This window comes from Anolis carolinensis, chromosome 3 (genome assembly GCF_035594765.1).
Source record: "Anolis carolinensis isolate JA03-04 chromosome 3, rAnoCar3.1.pri, whole genome shotgun sequence".
In the NCBI taxonomy this organism is placed as follows: Eukaryota; Metazoa; Chordata; class Lepidosauria; order Squamata; family Dactyloidae; genus Anolis; species Anolis carolinensis.
This window is the reverse complement of record NC_085843.1, coordinates 76,018,081-76,039,631: the sequence shown is the minus strand read 5'-3', so window position 1 is coordinate 76,039,631 and position 21,551 is coordinate 76,018,081. Positions and strand designations below refer to the sequence as shown.

General features: G+C 38.0%; 1 protein-coding gene across 2 annotated transcripts in view; it reads right to left on the bottom strand.

Annotated features, from left to right (window-relative positions):
- The window catches only part of son (SON DNA and RNA binding protein), a 44,680-nt gene extending 25,874 nt beyond the window's left edge, over window positions 1-18,806 (bottom strand). The window contains exons 1-4 of one of the 2 annotated variants that reach the window (XM_062975069.1): window positions 18,623-18,806; window positions 15,302-15,468; window positions 3,304-10,764; window positions 1,242-1,423 (exon numbers count right to left, since the gene is read on the bottom strand). In XM_062975069.1, the coding sequence (XP_062831139.1) occupies window positions 1,404-1,423; window positions 3,304-10,764; window positions 15,302-15,468; window positions 18,623-18,702 (7,728 nt within the window). In that variant the 5' untranslated portion in view covers window positions 18,703-18,806 and the 3' untranslated portion in view covers window positions 1,242-1,403. Of the gene's footprint in view, window positions 1-1,241; window positions 1,424-3,303; window positions 10,765-15,301; window positions 15,469-18,622 lie in introns of those variants that run through there. The other variant, XM_003219025.4, reaches the window with a different exon arrangement.
- Between the last annotated feature and the right edge of the window lie 2,745 nt (window positions 18,807-21,551).

Below are 21,551 nucleotides of genomic sequence, written 5' to 3'. Positions count from 1 at the left end.
TAAACATTAAGTAAAAAAATAATTTGCACTATTAAGCTAAATTGACCAAGAGCTAGAAGAACCCTGGACAGAAGCCAGGGACATTGTCAGGGACTAATGTAAAAAAATCTGCAGCCAAAAAGAAAGAAAAGCTGCAACGGATGACAAACGGATGTCCAGCTGTTAAGGACATATGAGAAACAAAAGCAAAAGGTGACAGAAATACAGTCAGAATCTTGAATGCAGAGAAAGAGATACCACAACAAAAAAGGAAGAGACTTCTTCCATAAGATCCAACACAGTGCGGATGCTCTGCAAAGAAGCAGAGGAAATAATTTCATCACCAAGTAGAAATTTTAAAATGTAAATAATACACTGAAAAACTATATTAAAAATAAGAGGATGGCAGGTTCATTAAAGGAGAGCTTATCTGAAGGTGAATGTATTATTTTAGAAAATAAAGAGGAGCCTGTATTCAAAGCACTTGAAAAAAATAAATCACCATTAACAGATGGCATACCAATAGAGTGGCTTCAATCTTCAGATAGAATCTACTCAAGTTCTGATTAAATTCTGAAAGCAATTGTGAAAAATAAAACAATGGCCCAGAGTGGAAATGCTTAATATACATTCCAAACCCAAGACAGAGGGCAACAGGAACAGCAGCAAACACAGGACCATTACATTCCCCATGCAAGCAAAATGATGCTCAAAATTGTACAACAAAAACTTTTACCATATATGGAGCGAGAAACGGCAGATATCCAAGATGGGTTCAGGAAAGGAAGAGGCACTAGGGATCATGTTGCAAACATATGTTGGTTAAAAGACTTTCACAAGAAAATCAGTCTGTGCTTTATAACTTGTAGCTAACCTTTGGATTGTACAGATCATAAAAATTTATGGATTGCTCTTAAAGAAATGGGTGTGTCACAATATTTTATTGTCCTGATGCATAACTTTTACTTGGGATAAGACTATGCTCAGGACAAAATGGAATAGTTTCCAATTGACAAGGAGGTTAGGCAAAACTGAATTAAATCACCCTGTTGGTTTAACTGGTACACCAAACATTTCTTACATAAAGCAGGATTAGACTCAGAGGAAGGAAATGTGAAAACTGGAGAAGGACAAGATATGCAGATGGCCCCGTTTTGCTAGCAGAAATTAGCAAAGTAATTGTAACAATTACTCACTGGAGGGAAGGATATTACAGGAAAAGATGAAGTATGTTGGCCACATAACGAGAAGACAGGAAAGCTTGGAAAAGATCATGATGCTGGGGAAAATGGAAGGAAAAAGGAATAAGGGCCAACCAAGGGCAAGATGGATGGATGGTATCCCTGAAGTGACTGGCTTGACCTTGAAGGAGCTGGGGATGGCGTCGGCTGACAGGAAGCTCTGGCGTGGGCTGGTTCATAAGGTCACGAAGAGTCGGAAGCGACTGAACGAATAAACAACAAACAATTGCAACAATTACTGAAAAAGTAAAAGAAAGTGAAAAGGTAAGTTTACACTTGAACATTAAGAAAACATCACAGATGATTTACATATCTTTGAAGCAGAAGGCACTGAAATAGTTCAGAATTTTCCATGTCTTGGTTCAGTCATTAATCAGAATGGCGACTACAGTCAAGAAATCAGAAGACTAGGATTTGGGAGGGCACCTATAAAGAAACTAAACAGAATCTTTGGGTATAAAGATACATAACTGAATTGGGATTGTCCATATTATTTTATTTCAACTTTCTTTATATGGTTGTAAAAGCTGGAGAGTGAAGAAAGCTAACAGGAAGAAAATTCATTTCAAATGTGGTGCTGACGAAGAGGTCTGCAGATACTATAGATTGAACTCTCACTAGAATCCAAGATAATTTAATTGAAACTGTCATATTTTGGGTGTATCATCAGATGACAAGACTAGTCACTAGAAAAAGTCAATAATGCTTGGTAAATTAGAAGGCAGTAGGAAAAGAGGAAGATCTCATCACAGATGAACAGACTTAATCAAGGATGCCATAGCCTTGTGTCTGCAAGACTTGAGCAGGTCTGTTGATGACAGTGCCACCTGGAGGTCTCTCATTTAGAGTTGCTATAAGTCAAAGTTGACTTAACTGAAGTTAATAACAGCTGAAACTGGATTTTTGTTGAAAATTGAATCCAGCTGTAGAGTCTAGCTCTCCAACTTATGTCAGTTATAGTTGTACAGTAGAGTCTCACTTATCCAAGATAAACAGACCAGCAGAACATTGGATAAGTGAAAATCTTGGATAATAAGGAGGGATTAAGAAAAAAGCCTATTAAACATAAAATTACATTATGATTTTACAAATTAAGCACCAAAACATGTTTTACAAGAAATTGATAGAAAAAGCAGTTCAATACACAGTAATGTTATGTAGTAATTACTGCATTTACGAATTTAGCACCAAAACATTGCAACATTTACTACAAAAACAATGAGTACTAAAAGGCAGACTGCCTTGGATAATACAGAACCTTGGATAAGTGAAGCTTGGATAAGTGAGACTCTACTGTAATAGAAAATTGTCAATCCCCAGTGTGGGTGGATAAAACTTTGAGTGAATTCTGATGCATTTTATAATTCCATGGGAATTCTAATATATTGAAAATTATGGCTATTGCATAAATTACCTCCACACATTTTTTTTCCTGAAGAGACTAACAATTCTAATGCTCAGCCCTATTAATAAAGCCAAACTATTACCAGAATATTTAACTTCATTTTCTCTACACTAGGATTTGACAAAGAGCAGCATAGGAGATTTTCCATCCTAGTATACTACATTGGATGGAACAAAATGGTACCCCAATGGCAAAAAGCAATTGATTTCCAGGATATTTTCTGTTCCAACTATGCTTGACAAGTGAAATAAATTATGGGCACTGTTCACAGTTCTCCTGGGGATGATGTTAATAAGTCTCATTCTATATAAATTCTGTAACAAAACATGATTCTGTGAAGACTAAAATGCCTCATTTGAGTGAACCAAGATACTTAAAGAACTCTTGAAAAATTAATATGCCTTAAAGTTAAATTGCATACTTACACTCCTACAAAAACATCCATTTTTCTTTACTATGAGCACATTACTATGTAATGCATCGTGTTAAAATATAATTTCCACCTGCTTCCATTTGTACAACAAAAGCATGTTTTGAAACTTGTGTTAAGAAATATATTGCCATTAGCAGAATTGAAAATCATCACAATTCAGAAATGTAAAGGAAATCTGAACAATAAGAACACATTAATTTACTTTAAAATATATCTATGCAAAAAAACTGCAAGTGATGAATTACCCAAGTCAGTTAGACGTTTAGGTGACCTGCTTGAAGATCTGGATCTTCGGTTATCAGGTGTTTTACTGGTGCTACGTCTTCTTGCTGCGGACCTGGATCGTCCTAAACGGACAGGTGTTCGACTTCGGGACCGTAATCTGAGAGAGATTCTGTAACTGTCTCTTGAATCAGATCTCTTCCTCCTCCGATCAGGAGATCGTGATCTATTTCTTCGAGATCTCCTACGTCTTTCTCTTGATAAAGATCGTTGTCTTGACAAAGACCTTGATCTAGTCCTCCTCCAACGTCTTGAACGTGATGGCGATCGACTTCGTGACTGTGTTCGTGATCGATGGCCAGATTTTGATCTTGACAGCCTTCTCCGTGTTAATGATCGTGAACGATTCCTTTTAGACCGTGAAACTGTTCTACGTCTTCGAGATCTGGTTTCTGGGGATTTAGAGTCTTTACTCCTTGATCTTCGTAAATTCTCTCTCTCCCCCGTTTTATCTACAGATTTGGACCTTGATCTTGATTTATGTTGTTCAGGGGATTTTGCATGACTGGTCATAGATTTATCCAAAGATTCAGCTTCTTCTGTTTTTTCAACAGATTTGGACTTTGATCTGTGTCTGGAGAGTTTCTCTCTTGATGCATCTGAAGAATCTTTGTCTTTTCTTCTTTCAGTAGATTTGGATCTGGATTTTGATTTTGATACCTGACGATCTGATGATTTAGATTTTCTATGTCTAGACCTAAGTGAAGTCTCTTCTTTTTCAACAGATTTGGTTCTAGATTTGTGATCAGCAGACCTGGATCGTCTCCTCTTTGATCTTGCTGAAGTTTCTGTGTTATCAACAGATTTAGATCTAGATTTGTGGGTATCAGAAGATCTGGAACGTTTCCTTTTTACCTGGACTGAAGCCTCTCTTTTCTCAACAGATTTGGATCTAGATTTACGATCAGAAGACGACTGCCTTCTCCTTCTCCTTCCTGAAGTTTCCCTTTTATCAACAGATTTAGACTTAGATCTGCGATTATCAGAGGATCTGGATCGTCTTCGCCTGGTCCTTACTGAAGTTTCCCTTTTATCAACTGATTTAGACTTAGATCTACGATTATCGGAGGATCTGGATCGTCTTCGCCTTGTCCTCAGTGAAGTTTCCCTTTTGTCAACAGATCTGGACTTAGTTCTACGATTATCAGATGATCTGGATCGCCTCCTCCTCCTCACTGAACTTTCCCTTTTATCAAGTGACCTGGACCTAGATTTCTGCTGATCAAAGGACCTAGATCGCCTGCGCCTTGCCCTTATAGTAGTCTCTCTTCTGTCAACAGATCTTGATCTAGACCTGCGAGTATCAGGAGACCTAGATCGCCTTCGTCTTGTTCTCACCGAAGGTTCTCGTTTATCATCAGCTGATCTGGACCTTGATTTATGACGATCTGAGGATCTAGACCGTCTTCGACGTGTTCTTACTGGAGACCCCCTTCTATCCAGTGATTTGGATCTAGTTCTGCAACGATCAAAGGATAGAGATCGCCTTCGTCTTACCCTCACCACAGTATCTCTTTTGTCAGCTGAACGTGATCTGGATTTCCGTTGATCAGAAGATCTGGACCGTCTCCGCCTTGATCGTATCAAAGCCTCTCTTCTTTCTACAGATCTTGATCTAGATTTGTGTTTATCAGAAGACCTGGACAATCTTCTTCTTCTAACTGATGCTTTTTTGTCAATAGATCTTGATCTAGACTTCCGATGATCAGAAGATCTAGAACGTCTGCCCCTTGATCTTGCTGAAGTTTCTCTTCTGTCTACAGATTTGGATCTAGATTTTGATCGTGATCGTCTCCGTCTGGACCTCAAAGATTCTTTATCCTCTTTTTTGTCAACAGATTTTGATCTAGATTTATGACGTGATGTAGAGCGTTTTTTCCTGGAACGGGAATCATGCTTACTTCTAGAGCGTTCTCTTCTTGATACTACCTGTCTAGTAGTAGAATGTGATCTAGACTTTTTTTTACGTTTTTTGGACTTCGAAGGGGATTTTGATCTACTCTTTTTTGCTTTTTTACTACTTTTACTCTTATCTTTACTTTTGCTACTTGTTTTCTCATCTTTCTTGTCTTTTAAAATGCTTTCTTCACGTTCTTTCAATATGTCTGTAGTCTCTGTAACAGCTTCTGAACCTTTATCCTTCAAAGAGTCCTGTACAACTGTTTCCAAATCTTTTTCATCTGTCACATGCATAGATTTAAGAGTTGTTTCTGAGCCTTTAGCCTCTGCAGTTATTTGTTCTCTGCTTTTCAAGTCATTCTCTGCCATATTCACAGACTCCAGAACTGGTTCTGAATCTCTTAAATCCAGAGTTATTTCTTGGACGAGTTCCAAGGTCTCTTCAACTACCGGACATATAGGTTTTGTAGTTGCTTTTAAATTTTGTTCCTCTACTGTGGCCTGTGGAATTACACTCAAGTCTTTTTCCTTCACTGCACTCAAAGATTCTAAAGCTGTTTCTGACTGTTTCTCTTCTATAGTGACCTCTGAAATTATTTTTGAATTCCTGGTTCCTGTAACGTGTTCTGCAGTTGATTCCAAATCTTTCACCTCTGCTCTGCACATAGAACTCAAAGTTTCTTCTGAAACGTCTTTGCTATTTGTATGCACATATTCAGAAGGCAGTAAAGAATCTTTTATATGCACACCCTGGAGAGAATCTAGAGAGCCTTCGGAGGTTTTTCCTTCCAGCAAAAGCACAGAAGTTGAATCTAAGGTTAATAAAGATTTTGACATTCCTTCAAGAACCATTTGGTCTTCTCTGTCTGTTGATGCTTCGGTAACTTGAACTTTTACCTCCTCACAAGATTCACATTTGCTAGCTGCTTCAAAGTCTTTTGATTCTTTTGTGTGCATAGACACCAGGACACTTCCAGATTTTAAAAATGTTTCTGCATCTTTTAACTCTAGGGCCATTTCTGAATTTAAATTTTTGACATCTGTAACAGATGTTACTTCAGTAACAGATTTAGGGCATTCCTTTCCCACTAAAGAGGCAGGCTCTCCATCTACATAAGCATCTTTTACATCTGATGTGTACATACTTTCCAGAGTGATTTCTGAACATTTTTCTTCAAAATGTGGTTCTAACTGTAACTGCTTTTCTGGTTCTTTTCCTGCTTCTACAATCACAGATGATGCGACAGATCCAAAACTAGCTGCTAAAAGTAACTGTTGATTAGATTCTGAAACACCTACTTTTTCAGGTAGATGACTACCTTCCAAATCTGTTGCCCCGACACTATACAAAGAGGATTCTAAATATTTTATTTGTTGAGCTTGCTGAGGTTCTAAAACAGTTTCTAGATCTTTCATTTTGTCTGGGGACAATTTCTGTGATACTAATTCTGAAAAATTTCCCATCATCTGTTCAGAAACTGGTGCAGTCTTCTGTGCAAGATTTTCACTTTCTGAAGTAGCTTCAAATGACTTTATTTCTAAATTATTTTCTGGTTTTGGGTGCATCTGAGAGTCGCTTATTTTTAACACTTCGGTCTTTTGAACTGTGCTAGAAGATGTAAAATCTGGGATATGTTTTATAATTCCTGCAGAGTCTGTTTTGACTGAGACCGATTCTAAAGGCTTTAATTGTGGTGTGATTTGTTGTGCTATAGTTGCCACTGGAAAACTGTTATCCTTTTTTTCCAAAACTCTTTCATAGTTCACATGTCCCGAATCTTTTGTTTCCATTTTTGACAGAGGCTGTGTATTGTCATCTAAATCCATGGGGTCCAACATAAACTGAGGCTTAGAAGTTGTTTCAAGCTGCAATGTTGCTTTTGATGTGTTTTTTCCTGTTTCATCTAGAATGCCAGAATTTGCCTCTGTAATTTTGACATCCATCTTAAACTCTGTCAAATTCTCCTTCTGTGGAACTATTATGGAGTCTGTAACTGGTTGAGAATATTTTACTAGCAATTTCACATCTTGTCCTGTATCTTTTCCAGAACCTATTTCTTCTGCACTGCCTGCAGCCATCAACAAGTTTTCTGAAGTCTGTGTTGATTCAGTTCTTCTAAATGTCTCCACGCCACTTGCATCAATGTTCTGAGATAATTCTGTATGTATATAATGCATCGTCTTTTCCAAAGTTTCCTTTTGACAAGCTTCTAAATCTTCTACATGTGTCATGGAAATAGGTTCAAAAGTTTCTTTCATTACGGCCTCAGATTCCTTTGCTCCTTTTGATTTTTCTACAGCCACTACTGTTTCAACTGCTTTGGCAATTTTTAGTTCTTTATCTTCATGGACAAAGGAAGGAGCTGTTTTTATATCTACTGTTCCTAGTGTAAACAAAGATACTTCTGCTTTCTTTACTACTTCACATTCTTCAGATTGTAGAGGTACTCCCAACTTCTCATTTTCATTCAAATGTAGAGTTTCTGTATGTGCTTCCAAGTTTGTAATGGGTGATGCTTTACTCCCGACCACTGACTCCGGCTCATGAAATACTGATACATGTTGTAATTCAAGGAGTTCATTTTTCTTTTGTGTTTCTGACACAAGTTTTGGAAGATTCTCTCCCATTTCTATACCTGCTTTGGGGGTAGATTCTGAATCAATGTCCAAGTGTTTTACATCTGCAATTTTAGATTCTGACGTTGTTTCTGAATTTTTCACTTGAACTGTGTAGAACGATTTGGGGATGTTCTCTGAATTGGGTTCTGCCAGATGCACAGATTCTGAATGTACAACCTTATTACTTGCCTCAGATTCTGGAAATTGAATCAGTTCTCTTTCTGATACATATAGAGATTCCGAGGATTCTACAACTCCTGTCATTTCTATCCTTTCTTCAAATTTCTGGTTTTGTACTTGATTACTTGATTCAGCTGCAAACTGGAATTCTGGACTTCTTTTTGTGTACTCGACTTCCAAATTATACAGGGAACCTAAATTCACTCCCTTTGCTTTTAGATCTGTTGGCAATGATTTGCTCAATTCTATGGTTTTCTTAGGACTATGCACATCAAAACTTGTTACTGATCTTTCACCTTCTTTTAACTTTTGTAGAACTTCTATGGCCTCCAATTCTGGAACTGTTTTTGAACTTATAATAACTCCTTTTGAAGGTTTTGAAGTTAATAACAGGTTTTCACTCTCAGCCCTCAGTTCGTCTCCTGTTGTTGTTTGAGAGCAAGTATTTACTTCTTCATATCTTGGTGAAATCTGCAAATTATCTGAATCTAGATTATATTGATCCTTCTTCATAATCTCAGTAGTATCAGAAGCCGTTTCCTCTAATGCAGGCCAATGGGAAATAGCCTTATATTCCAATGCTGCTTCCACTATTTTCACATTTCTGTGCAAGCATTCTATTTTCTTCTGCAAATCATGCAACCCAGCCATCATTTCAGATTCTTTGACTTTTCTAATATGTTGTGACTCCAAATTGCTTGTATCCATGTGAGGCGACTGTGGAACTAGTTCTGGATTCTTCAATTTCATTGTGATCTTCGGTTCTGTATGAAGTTCTAGATTTTGTTCTGAATAATTTGCAAATATCATATGCAATGAGTCTGAAGTAGAATCCACATCTCCCTCCTCTAATGTTTCTTCCTCTAGGTCTTTTTGTAAATCTTTTTCTTGTGACATTGCATCAGACTGCAAAATGTTATTCATATCATTCTTTTCATTTACATACTGGGAATCTGAAGTGCTTTCTACGTTTTTCAGAATTACTGAAGACTCTGAAACTGTTTTCATACTCTTCAGATTCGTTACTGTCTCAGTTATTTTGTTTGCACTAACACATTTTGAAACTTCCAGATTTTGTGGTTTCACTATATCAGTAATTCCTGGAGCTGCTTCTAAACCACGAATCACTGAAACAGCTTTAGCTTGTGAAACACTCTCATGAATTTTCACCTCAGTCATTGGTTCAGAATCTTCAGCTACTTCTGCATCTTGCATTTCCTTCACAACAGTGTCAAAAGATGTTTTGAAAGAGCTATTTGCCTTCACAGGTTCCTCGGATTCTTGAGGGGGGGCAATATCCTTCAAACCGATCATCTTAAAAGGTTCTGGAACAGTATCCCACTTTTCTTTCTCTGTTGCAGATTTTAGTAGATCTGTCTTATTCATAAGCCCCAATTCTGCTGTTCCAGTAACATCTTTTGCATCTTTTTCAACTTGCAACTGTCTTGGATATTTTTCTGAACCTTCCAACTCTATCCTAAAAGCACAGACATGGGTTTCTCTTAATTTTCGTACTTCTGCCTCATTATCAGAAGTTGCAGCCATGCACTTTTGCTCACCAACTTCTACAACTTTTGAGTCTGTTTGGGGATGTTTCAGTTCAGCTATTACAACTGGTTCAAAATCTTTTTCAGAGACTACATGTAGAGATTCTGGAGCAGCTTCTGAATCTTTCATCTCTGCTCTAGACTGCAGAGCTTTGGACAAATCTTGTATTGTGATTCCAGAGTTATGATCAAAACCATCTTTCACATCTGCAAGTGGAGTGTATATGGGACTTCTTTCAAGAGCTTTTACCTTTGCTACATTCAAAAAATCTGAAGTTGCTTCAAAATCTTTCCCTACAACCATAGCCAAAAATCCTAAGGTTGTCACTGAATCTTTGGCTTCTCCACTTGCCTCCGAGTGAGGCAAAGCAGATATTTCAAGTGAGGGTGAAATTGATTGTTGCATGCCTTCTTGATTTAATGAGTCTGTAACAGAACTCAAACTTTTAACCTCTACTATGTCAGATTCCAGGTTGGTTTCTAAAACTTCCAGCTCTACTGCTATAGAATGTGAACTATTTTCAGGAACATTTAGTTTTTCTGTTGCCTCCAAAGCTGAACTGATTTCACTTTGTTCCACACAAAAAACTCCATCTTTGGTCACATTTAGAGCATCATGTTCAGCTTCAGCAATTCTTAAAGATTGATCTTCTATACACAAATTTATAGTGATGCCAGTAGCTTTAGAAGTATCACTTTCCCGTTCTCCCTCACTTGCTAGTTTGACCTCAGAAAACTCCTGAATACTGACTGAAGCAGAATCTTCTCTAGAGGTATCCAGTTTGCTGTTATCTGAACCAGTATTGTCTGAATTTGGCATGGCTGAGTTTTGATTTTCAAATGCAGTTTTTTCCTGAACTGATACAGAAGCATGTCTTAAGGCAGATATAGACTCTGTATTCACATCATCACCTTCACTTAATGTTAAGTGGACTTTTTCTGGCTTTGAGCGCGAAACAAGCTGCAAATCCCTGCATTCTTTCTGATTCACTTTTGATTCCTTGGACTGTTTTTTATGTTTTTTCTCCTTTTTCTCCTTCTTTCGCTTCTTCTTCTTCTTCTTATCTTTATGCTTCTTGTCTTTCTTAGACTTTTTCCTTGGAATTTCATCTTGCACTTCTTCAGGTAACCCTCTTTTCGCAGAGCGTGATTTAGTTCTCACAATATCCTCTCTACCATCTGAAAAAAAGTAAAAAGTAAAATATAAATACCTTATCAAAATGACATAAAATACAGAAATGGAGATGACCAAGTTAGATAAATACTTTATATAAAGTTACAGCTTGAAATTGAAAGATACACATAAAAGGGATCACCCAAACCATATATTAATATATTTGATACGTTAGCTACTAAGAAAGAGACACTTTATACTATCTGTGCTCTGCTAGCGGAATAGCCATATCAAAGTGCTGTTTTGACCCATAAAGCCCTATACGGCTTGGATCCAGGTTACTCTCTATGAACCGTTTTGAAAACTATGACCCTCTGGGAAGGGCCTTCTTCTGTCCGACCACCAGCTCCAGTGCATTTGGTGAGAACACAGGAGAGGGCCTTTTCACTGGCCGCTCCCAGACACTAAAACTCCCTCCCTAGAGAGACCAGGATGGCCCCATCCTGGCTTGACTTCTGCAGGCACGTCAAGACCTTCCTGTGCCAACAGGCATTTGTGGGAGGATGAAGAGCATGCTTATAGATAGGTTGTGAGTGGGAGTTGAGAAGGATATTTAGTTTTAAATTTAATTTTAATTGTATGAATATGTGTATTGATTTTAACTGTATTTTGTGTTCATGACACAAATATTTAACTTTTGTATTTGCCAAGTTTCTAAATTTATTGGGTTGTGTCATGTAAGCTGCCTTGAGTCTCCATGAGATGGAAGGTGGGGTAGAAATAAAATGAAATAAATATCACATACATAATCTGAGCGATTATCTATTGAATCACTCATGACAGCAGACAGTAAGCATGCAAGATACATCACAAAGTATAAAAAAACAGATCCCTGGCACAATGAGCTAATAGTAATCAGTTCAAAAGATTCAAATGTGGTGAATCTAATACATGTAATTAACTAGGGTTGGTGTATAAGCCTACATGTATTGCTTCTCAATTTCTTCCCCCTTTGTGCATAAATGACCCATCTCTCTTGAAATAGAAATTAACAAAACACATAACACATTTTGTTTCCAGAAAATAATCAACTAGTATACAAATGAAAACTTAATCAATTCCTGTAGTTCTTGAACTGAATAATTTTGTTTTACAGTAGAGTCTCACTTATCCAAGCCTCGCTTATCCAAGCTACTGGATTATCCTAGCCATTTTTGTAGTCAATGTTTTCAATATATCATGATATTTTGGTGCTAAATTCGTAAATACAGTAATTACAACATAACATTACTGCATATTGAACTACTTTTACCTGTCAAATTTGTTGTATAACATGATGTTTTGGGTGCTTAATTTGTAAAATCATAACCTAATTTGATGTTTAATAGGCGTTTCCTTAATCCCTCCTTATTATCCAAGATATTCGCTTATCCAAGCTTCTGCCGGCCCGTTTAGCTTGGATAAGTGAGACTCTACTGTATTACCTTATTGAATTGATGCCACTAATTTTTATCTGAAACATTGACATTAATACTACATAAATGTGCCATAGTAAAAAAAGTAATAAGACTGAAGCAGAACTGTCTTTTAAAGAAGGATAAAACACACTACTAAAACATACATTGGTTAAAACATTATTAAAAGACTTTGAAGAACCCGAGAATTGGTTAAAAAATGCTCAGGCTAAAAAAAAAAAAAGTTTCATACCAAATAATATTTTGTAATGGGAACAAAGGAGATAGGTGCCTGACATCTAAATTAGCAAGTACAAGAGGTCACTTCACTCTTGCAGTATATTAAGAGAAAAAGTACAATTTATATAACTGCAAGTAATTTTGTTCAATTGTATGTCATAAAGAATTCAATGAGGTTTACACTGTAGTAGGAAGCCCATTTAACTTAAAAGATTAAATAATAAAATTTGTCTCTCTGATAACTTTTATCCAATTTCAATAACAGTTTTACTGAATCTAAATCTATAAGCATATTTAGAACTAAACATTGATAGTTTACAAACAAAGATTTGAATCAAATCAGTTTTATCTCGATTTGCTTTAAGTAAGCTCAATTTGAACAAGCCGTTTTCCTAAATTGATATAAAAGGGATGATGCAGTTTATTCAAAAAAGAGGGGGGGATCGTTCAATAATTTACAAATGCAAAAAAGCAAGGCAGGAACACATGAGTTCAAAGCTCACGCTCTTAAGGCAATGTTAATTGAAAAAAATAGAAATAGGAGACAATCAGAGGCTCATTTAAAGCAGTATCTCAATATAACATTACAGGAATATCCAATACAAACAGTCCCTAAGTTACAAACAAGATGTAGTTTGTTCTTAAGCTGAATTTGTTTGTAAGATGGAATAGGTACATTTTTAAGTGTAACACCAGACAAATATGCATATTTTTAAACTTTGGATAGCATAGGGAAGGGTTGACATTCCTGTGGTTCTTGTTTTGCTATCTGAGCCCCTCTTCAGAAGATTTCATCTCACTTTCTGTCTCTATCATAACTGAATTCTGAAAAATTTGGCTTGTTGTAGAAACAAGAATTGATAAGAAAATTTCAGTGGAGACACCCTTTCCCCATAATAACTTTTTCAGAAGTGAGTTTCCCTTCCTAGGGGTCCATTTTTCTCACTTCCTGTTGTCGCTCTCTCTCTCTCACTCACTCACTCACTCACACACACACACACACACACACCCCATTCTTACCTGTGAGTTGGTTGTAAGTTTGTAACTCAGGGACTTGCCTGTATATTCTCTAAGATATTTTATTCTATCAAAAAGTTCCCATTGTTTTCTTTCCAGCTGGCCACATTCTACTGAAACTGAGCATACATTCAGGAAGGTTCTGCACAGAGACATAATGCATCTCTAACCAGTACGAAAAATACCAATTTGGAGCTGCATTATAGCTACATACGCAGAGGTAGATCTGAATTATTGAGAAGAATCCAGCATTAAGCGGCTTACCCTAAGCTAACTCGCATCAGCCTCCATGCTGATGCGACTCTACATTACAATATTTCACAGTGTAGAACCACCCCAATCCTTACTAGCTTGTTTCAAGTAGAAAGCTGCCCTCCCCTGGTTATTTTAAAGGCTTTTGTTCTTCTGCAAATTGCAGGAGGCTGAAACATGGAGATGCTTCAATCTCATTTTTCAAAATTTCCATTTTACTCTATTTCTGGCAGCAGTTATCATTTGAGTTTGTTATCACAGAGTAATATAAACATTGCATAACCTAGAATTAGATTTTAGATCAGGTTGTGAGACCTAGGAGGAGGGATTGCACAGCTGATCATTTTTTTCCACAAAATACAAGTATTTCTCCATTTCTTGGGGGGTGAGTGTTATTGATTGAGATTAGGGCTAACTCATCCAGATTCGGGCTTGTTTAATTTGGAGTCCTCCACTCATTCTCCCAATCAGCCCTCTCCCTCACCACCTCCACATCTACCCCATAGTGCAATGCAAAGTCCTTTCTTTCCCAATAAAATCTCAAAATTTCTGATATATACAGTAGAGTCTCACTTATCCAAGCTAAACGGGCCGGCAGAACCTTGGATAAGCGAATATCTTGGATAATAAGGAGGGATTAAGGAAAAGCCTATTAAACATCAAATTAGGTTATGATTTTACAAATTAAGCACCAAAACATCATGTTATACAACAAATTTGACAGAAAAAGTAGTTCAATACGCTGTAATGTTATGTCGTAATTACTGTATTTACGAATTTAGCACCAAAATATCATGATATACTGAAAACATTGACTACAAAAGTGGCTTGGATTATCCAGAGGCTTGGATAAGCGAGGCTTGGATTAGTGAGACTCTACTGTAATTACAAATCATATTTCTTGTTAAACCTGCTATTCTATATATAGAAAACATAAGCATTAAGCCTGTTTTTTCACCAACTTTACACAAATAAAACAGTCCCTGTTTAACAGTATGTAAATTGTTAAACTGGTACTTTTTATTTCCCCTGTATCTGCAGATGATATGCTCCCAGTCAGATTAAATGCTATTAAATCAGTTTACTTACAGTTCCAGCACACATAGAGTTGCACTGGGGTACCTAGAGAAGACCTAATTTAATAGCATATGATCTGACCGGAAGCATATCATGTGTTGATACAGGGGTTTTTACTGAATGATATTTTATCATTCAGAACTAGGTTATCTTTCTAGAGAAAATAAATACGGAATGCACTTTTTGACATAAAATGGATGAAAGTTCACTTAATCAACATTAAAAGAATCAGAAAACACATTTTAAATTAATACGTTTATGTGAAGTTTATAATTTAATTTTAAACCAGTCTGCACAAAAATTAAGTCCCAATGTCCAGTTATAATGGTATGAAATTGCAGCATGTTTACTCAAATGTACATTTTACAAATCACACATAGTAATCTGTTTTTCCAAGTACTAGCCCCATCATTTCAAACATTTTGGCCATAGCAGGCCAGAATGTATTGTGAGCTTTAAAGCCAACTGACACAGGTTGACAATACTTTGCCACTACAAAATATAAATATGAAATTTTACACGTTTAAAGAAAGCTACATAAAAATCACTGAAAATTGTTTACCTGGTTTGTATTGTGATTCTGCATCCAACACTTCTGATAATACTTGTTCTATCTTCTGTACCAGTGGATCATTCTGCAGATTCCCAATGGATCCATTGCTATCATCTGAAGGACTTGTGTGTTCCGGTGAGTTTATTTCCCCATTGTATTGACTTCCTACCTTTCCACTAATTAGAAAAAAATGATAATGTAAATCACACATATTGTTAAAATAACAACTTTCCATTAATATAATACAGGTATTCATTCTGCATGTTTGGTATTTTGAAAGTTTCATACCTATTCGTGCTATCTTATTTTTCTTAAACAATATATGGTCTAATGTAAACCCTGCAGTTGTTACCATTACATCCTAACCACTTAAGAGAAATACTGGCAGGATCCGGAGGTCACAGAAATTTAGCAACAATTAAACATCACATTTTTATTTCTGGACTCCTATTGTGTTAGAACAAATTTGTATGGAGACTGAGCATTCTTTATCCAAATTACAAAATCGAAAATACTCCAAAAATTGTTCACATGGAGAGCTAAGATAGTGACATCTTTGTATATAACTTTATTTTGTGCACAAAATTATTAAAAATATTACAATAGAGTCTCACTTATCCAACATTCTGGATTATCCAAAGCATTTTTGTAGTCAATGTTTTCAAAACATTGTGATATTTTGGTGCTAAATTCGTAAATACAGTAATTACTACATAGCATTACTGCATATTGAACTACTTTTTCTGTCAAATTTGTTGTATAACATGATGTTTTGGTGCTTAATTTGTAAAATCATAATCTAATTTGATGTTTAATAGGCTTTTCCTTAATCCCTCCTTATTATCCAACATATTCACTTATCCAACGTTCTGCCGGCCCATTTATGTTGGATAAGTGAGACTCTACTGTATATATAAAATTGCATTCAGGTTATGTATATAGGCTGTATATGTAACATGTTTAAACTTGCATATGCAAATACAGGCATGCCAAAAAATAATTATAGAATAATAGGATCATAGAATCCTACAGTTAGAGGTTAGAGACCTTATGTGCCAACACCCTGCTAGGAAGCAAGAAAATTGCTATTAAAGTACCCCTGACAGATGGCCATCCAGCCTCTGTTTAAAAGCCTCCAAAGAAGGAGCCTCCACCACACTCCGAGGGAGAGAGTTCCACTGCTAAACAACTCTCACAGTTCTTCCTGATATTCAGGTGGAATCTCCTATCCTGTAGTTTGAAGCCATTGTTCCGTATCCCAGTCTCCAGAGCAGCAGAAAACAAGCCTGCTCCCCCCCTCCTCTATGACTTCCCCTCACATATTTATACATGCCCACCATGTCTCCTCTCAGCCTTCTCTTCTGCAGGTTAAACATGCCCAGCTCTTTCAGCCACTCCTCATAAGGTTTTTGTTCTCTTGATCATTTTGGCCGCCCTTCTCTGGACACATTCCAGCTTTTCAACATCTACCTTCAATTGTAGTGCCCAGAATTGGACACAGTATTCCAGATGTGGTCTGACCAAGTCAAAATAGAGAGGTAGCATGACTTCCCTGGATCTAGACACTATACTCATATTTATACAGGCCAAAATCCCTTTGGTTTTTTTGTTGCCACATGACATTTTAGGCTCATGTTTAACATGTTCCCCACAAGGACCCCAAGATCTTTTTCACAAGTACTGCTGTCGAACTAGGTGCCCCCCATTCTGTATTTTTGCATTTCATTTTTTCTGCCTGATGATCCAAATCATCCAAAATCCCAAACATTTCTGGTTTCAAGCATTTTGGATAAGGGACATTAAACCTGTACAGGTTCAAAATATTAACGTAAAATCTCTCATGCACTCCTATTTTCAATTATAGAAAAAATACACACATCTGTAGCTATACTGCACATTCATATTCCTTCAGGAGCACTACATATTTTGAATTTATTATCTACAGTTGCATTTTTTAAAAATAACCCAAATCAACAAGTACTTTTCATCAGATATAATTTTAGGTCACTCTTATAGTTTTTTGTACTGAATTCAGATCTGTGTTTATTTTTTCTCTCTGTCATGTGTAGTTTTTGCAATGAAGCTAATCAAATAATTAATGTATTTAGGCTATGATATCAATTATGGATTCTATTGATATCAGTGTGTAAATGCAATAATTATTCAATTAGCCTCACTGCAAAAACTACACCCGACAGAAAAAATAAACACAGATCTGAATACAACACAGGAACACTTTATAAGAGTGACCTAAAATTATATCTCATTAAAATTACTAGTTGGCTTGTGTTACACGAATATGATACAAAATGTGCAGACTTTACATTCGCCATAATGTATAATTCGTCATATTTTTAAAAGTTGACATGATGGGGGGAAAAAAAATAAAAACATACAGTAGAGTCTCGCTTATCCAACATAAATGGGCCGGCAGAATGTTAGATAAGCAAAAATGTTGGATAATAGGGAGGGATTAAGGAAAAGCCTATTAAACATCAAATTACATTATGATTTTGCAAATTAAGCACCAAAACATCATATTTTACAACAAATCGACAGAAAAAGCAGTTCAATACATGGTAATGTTATGTAGTAATTACTGTATTTATGAATTTAGCACCAAAAAATCACAATGTATTGAAAGTATTGACTATAAAAATATTGACTACTAAAAGGCAGACTGTGTTAGATAATACAGAACGTTGGATGAGTGAAGACTGGATAAGCAAGACTCTACTGTATTTAAAATCAGCATAAAATCACTTTAAACCGTGCTGCTCTCATTTCTGGTGATTACAAAAAGTTTGATTTTGTTGGCTTGTGTAATCAAATAGTGGGTAGAACAAACAGACTACAAATAAGCACAAGTAATGGCAACAATTTTGAGTGTACAGTATATAATACGGGCTGTTTCAAAACGGGACCAGAAACAAATATTTTTGTATCATGGGCACGGGACAACTTGGGCCTTCCCTCCAGGTGTTTTGGACTTTAACTCCCACAATTCCTAACAGACTACCTGTTAGGAATTGTAGGAGTTGAAGTCCCAAACACCTGGAGGGAGGGCCCAAGTTGGCCCATGTCTGAACTAGCTGAATTGCGTGGAAACCTCAACTAATGCCATCTCTGGGGCCCTTCACACGCTGGGTGCCGGGCCTGCTTCGGCAGGGGCGTCTTCTGCGGAAGGACATGAGGTTCTCTCTTGATTGACTCCCGCTCAGCTTCCCTTCCGGTCAATCTCGCTCCCCTCCCCCCCCCCCCCCAGTCCCGCCCGTTACTAGGCCTCCCGCCACTCAGAGCCTTTTCCCCCCTCTTTCCGGATCCTCTCACCCGCCGAACTGCTGCTCTTGAATCTCCCGAAACTTGCTGACGACAAAGGACCGGAAAATCTGCTCGATGCTGGTCGCCATGATAGCCTCGCGCAGCACAGGCCCCTTTCGCCTCCTCCCCGCTCACTTTCCGAGACGCAGATCCGCCTGCGCTGTACAATGCAACACCGGAGGTAGACGCGGCCACCCTACTCCGTCACTTCCTTCATGCTCTCTCTGGTCTCTCATTGGCTCGCTTCCCCCAAGGGGCCGGAGAACGGAGAGACGCTCTAGCACGGAGCCCAGCCATGGAGTCCAACGGTGAAGGCGAGAGGCCCTTCCTGCCAGGACTGAGCAGCTTCTCTATGGCCTGAAGCAACGGCCTCTTTCCTCTGTGTTGTTTATAATCCCCATAAACACACACACCAAGCCAAAAGGCTGGTAGTTTAAGCAAAAAAGGAACCAGGCGGACCCCGTAGCCATGTTGTTGACGCCACAGCTCAAGGTGTTTCTTCCTGACACGATTGGAGACCAAAACAGCATCTACACCAGGCACAGGCCGACTTGGGCCTTCTCTTCAGGGCTTTTGGACTTCGGCCACTTCCTTTTCCCCCTCAGCCGCTTAAGCTTAATTTGGAAAAAATGTGTTTTAAATGACAGTTGCAGCTCGAATAGTATATGCCAGACACTGGAAAACCTCAGAGCTACCTCCCTTTGAAGAATGGGAAAAATGCACTACAGATTTGCTGATAATGGATAAAATAACTGCTCTTAAGAGGTGAACCTTTAGAGCAGGGGTCCCCAAACTAAGGTCCATGGGCCGGATGCAGCCCTCCAAGGTCATTTACCTGGCCCCTGTCCTAAACTTTAGCCTTAGGGTTGACCTAAGTCTACTTGGTCTTTGAAGGTCTCTTTGCTTAGCTACGGCCATCTAGATGGCTTTTGGAGGTCACTTTCCTTACCTATGGTCATATGAGACCGTCTAGATGGCCTTACCTATGGTTTTTTGAAATCATCTTGGTGGCCTTTGGGAAACCCTTTCCTTACCTATGGTCTTATGAAACCATCTAGATGGTCTTTGAGGTCTCTTTCCTTATCTATGGTCTTCTGATGGCCTTATGAGATCATCTAGATGGTCTTTGAGGGTCTCTTTCCTTACCAATGGTCTTATGAGACCAGCTAGATGGTCTTTGGAGGTCTCTTTGCTTACCTGTGGTCTTATGAGATCGTCTAGATCAGGGGTCCCCAAACTAAGGCCTTCCAAGGTCATTTGCCTGGCCCCTGTCCTAAACTTTAGACTTAGGGTTGACCTAAGTCTGAAATGGCTTGAAGGCACACAACAACAACAACATTCCTAATTTTGGACTATTTCATAGTCGGGCCCCCAAACAGTCTGAAGGACTGTGAATCAGCCCTCCACTTAAAAAGTTTGAGGACCCCTGCTTTAGAGAATTGTGTTAATTAATGGCAACCAATGATTCAACATCTCAATGTAAAATTAATCTAAAAATGTACATAGGAGAACCTATAAGACTGTAGACAAGGAGGAAATGGATATTAATTTGGAGCCTATGATACCTTTGTATGTACTATTTAAATAGAAGACTGTGACCCGATAAAGAAAATATATTATCTGACTTCTGAAAAATGATCATGGAAGACTAATAGCTGGAAAGTATTGCACTGTATGCAACAAACACAGATGTATGTCCATTTGAATGAATAAATAAAATTTAAAAATAAAAAATAAATAGAAATAGTATCATAGTGTTAGAAGAATTTAGCCATGAGAAACACATGCAGAACAAATAAATCATGCAACAAATGGCAGTTGAAAGGAGAGAAGCAAGACAATCAACAGCCCATCACTTCCTTAGAGGTGCAAAAAGGGATCAATTGAAGGTCTAGGAATGTCAAGCCACAAGCAGGGAAATAAAGCCCCAACTGACAGTTGCCTTAGATGTAGAGATTGGAAATAGCATTTTGATGTTGTTTGATTTTGATTGATTGGGCCAAACTCTTCAAAAAGGCCCAGATGGTATATTGATATATTAAGTTATTGTTTTGAGAATGCCCTCCCCAAGGAGATTAGGCAAGACCCCACACTGTCTGCCTTCCCTAGGGACCTGAAGACCTAAATATTCAAACAAGCTTTTTTGAACATCTAGGTCTTCAGGTCCCTACAGAAGGCGGACAGTGTGGGGGCTTGCCTACTCTCCCTGGGATCCCAAAGCTGGGAGGCCACCACCAAGAAGGCCTTCTCCCTTGTCCCCACCAACTGCGCTTGTGACAGTGGCGGGACCGAGAGGATGGCCTTCCTGGCAGATCAGGGAATGGCAGGGAATTTGCTTTCCCAAACTGTTTTGATAAGCATCTGATCAAATGGTGCCATGTGCAGGATAAAATGATTAAAGGGAGAGAGGGCATGAGAACAGCATGTTGTTGAAAAGTAAATTGTACCTACAGAACTATAAGAATCCCATGGGAAACCTCATTTGGAGTGCCGCTTTCCTTTCAAAACGGCCACCTGCAGCTTTTAGAATAAAGACTGTCGTATCTCTATCTCCTCGCCTCTGAGCCTCTTTTGAAAAGCCAACTTCCAAGGTTAAAAAATGGCATGCTATGCCAGTCTCTTCACCACAATTTCAGAAGGTCTCAGTTTGCAGCATTGTCGTGCAAGAATGCCGCCTGGCTCAAATGGGAACCAAGGAGATGAGGGTGAGAGGCTCCATGTGTGGAATGACAGGGCATTTTGAGTGAAATTTACAATGCATTCATAATAAGCCAGGATTTCCCTACCACAGAAATATTCAGTCATTAGCCACTGGAAGCATTTAATTCCAGGGATGTTCCAGAAAAAGCAACACAGAAGCTTGAGGGTTGCAGGACTTCAGCTGCCACAAGAACCGTGGAAGCCTGGTGTCTAGCTCAGGCATGGGCAAACTTTGGTC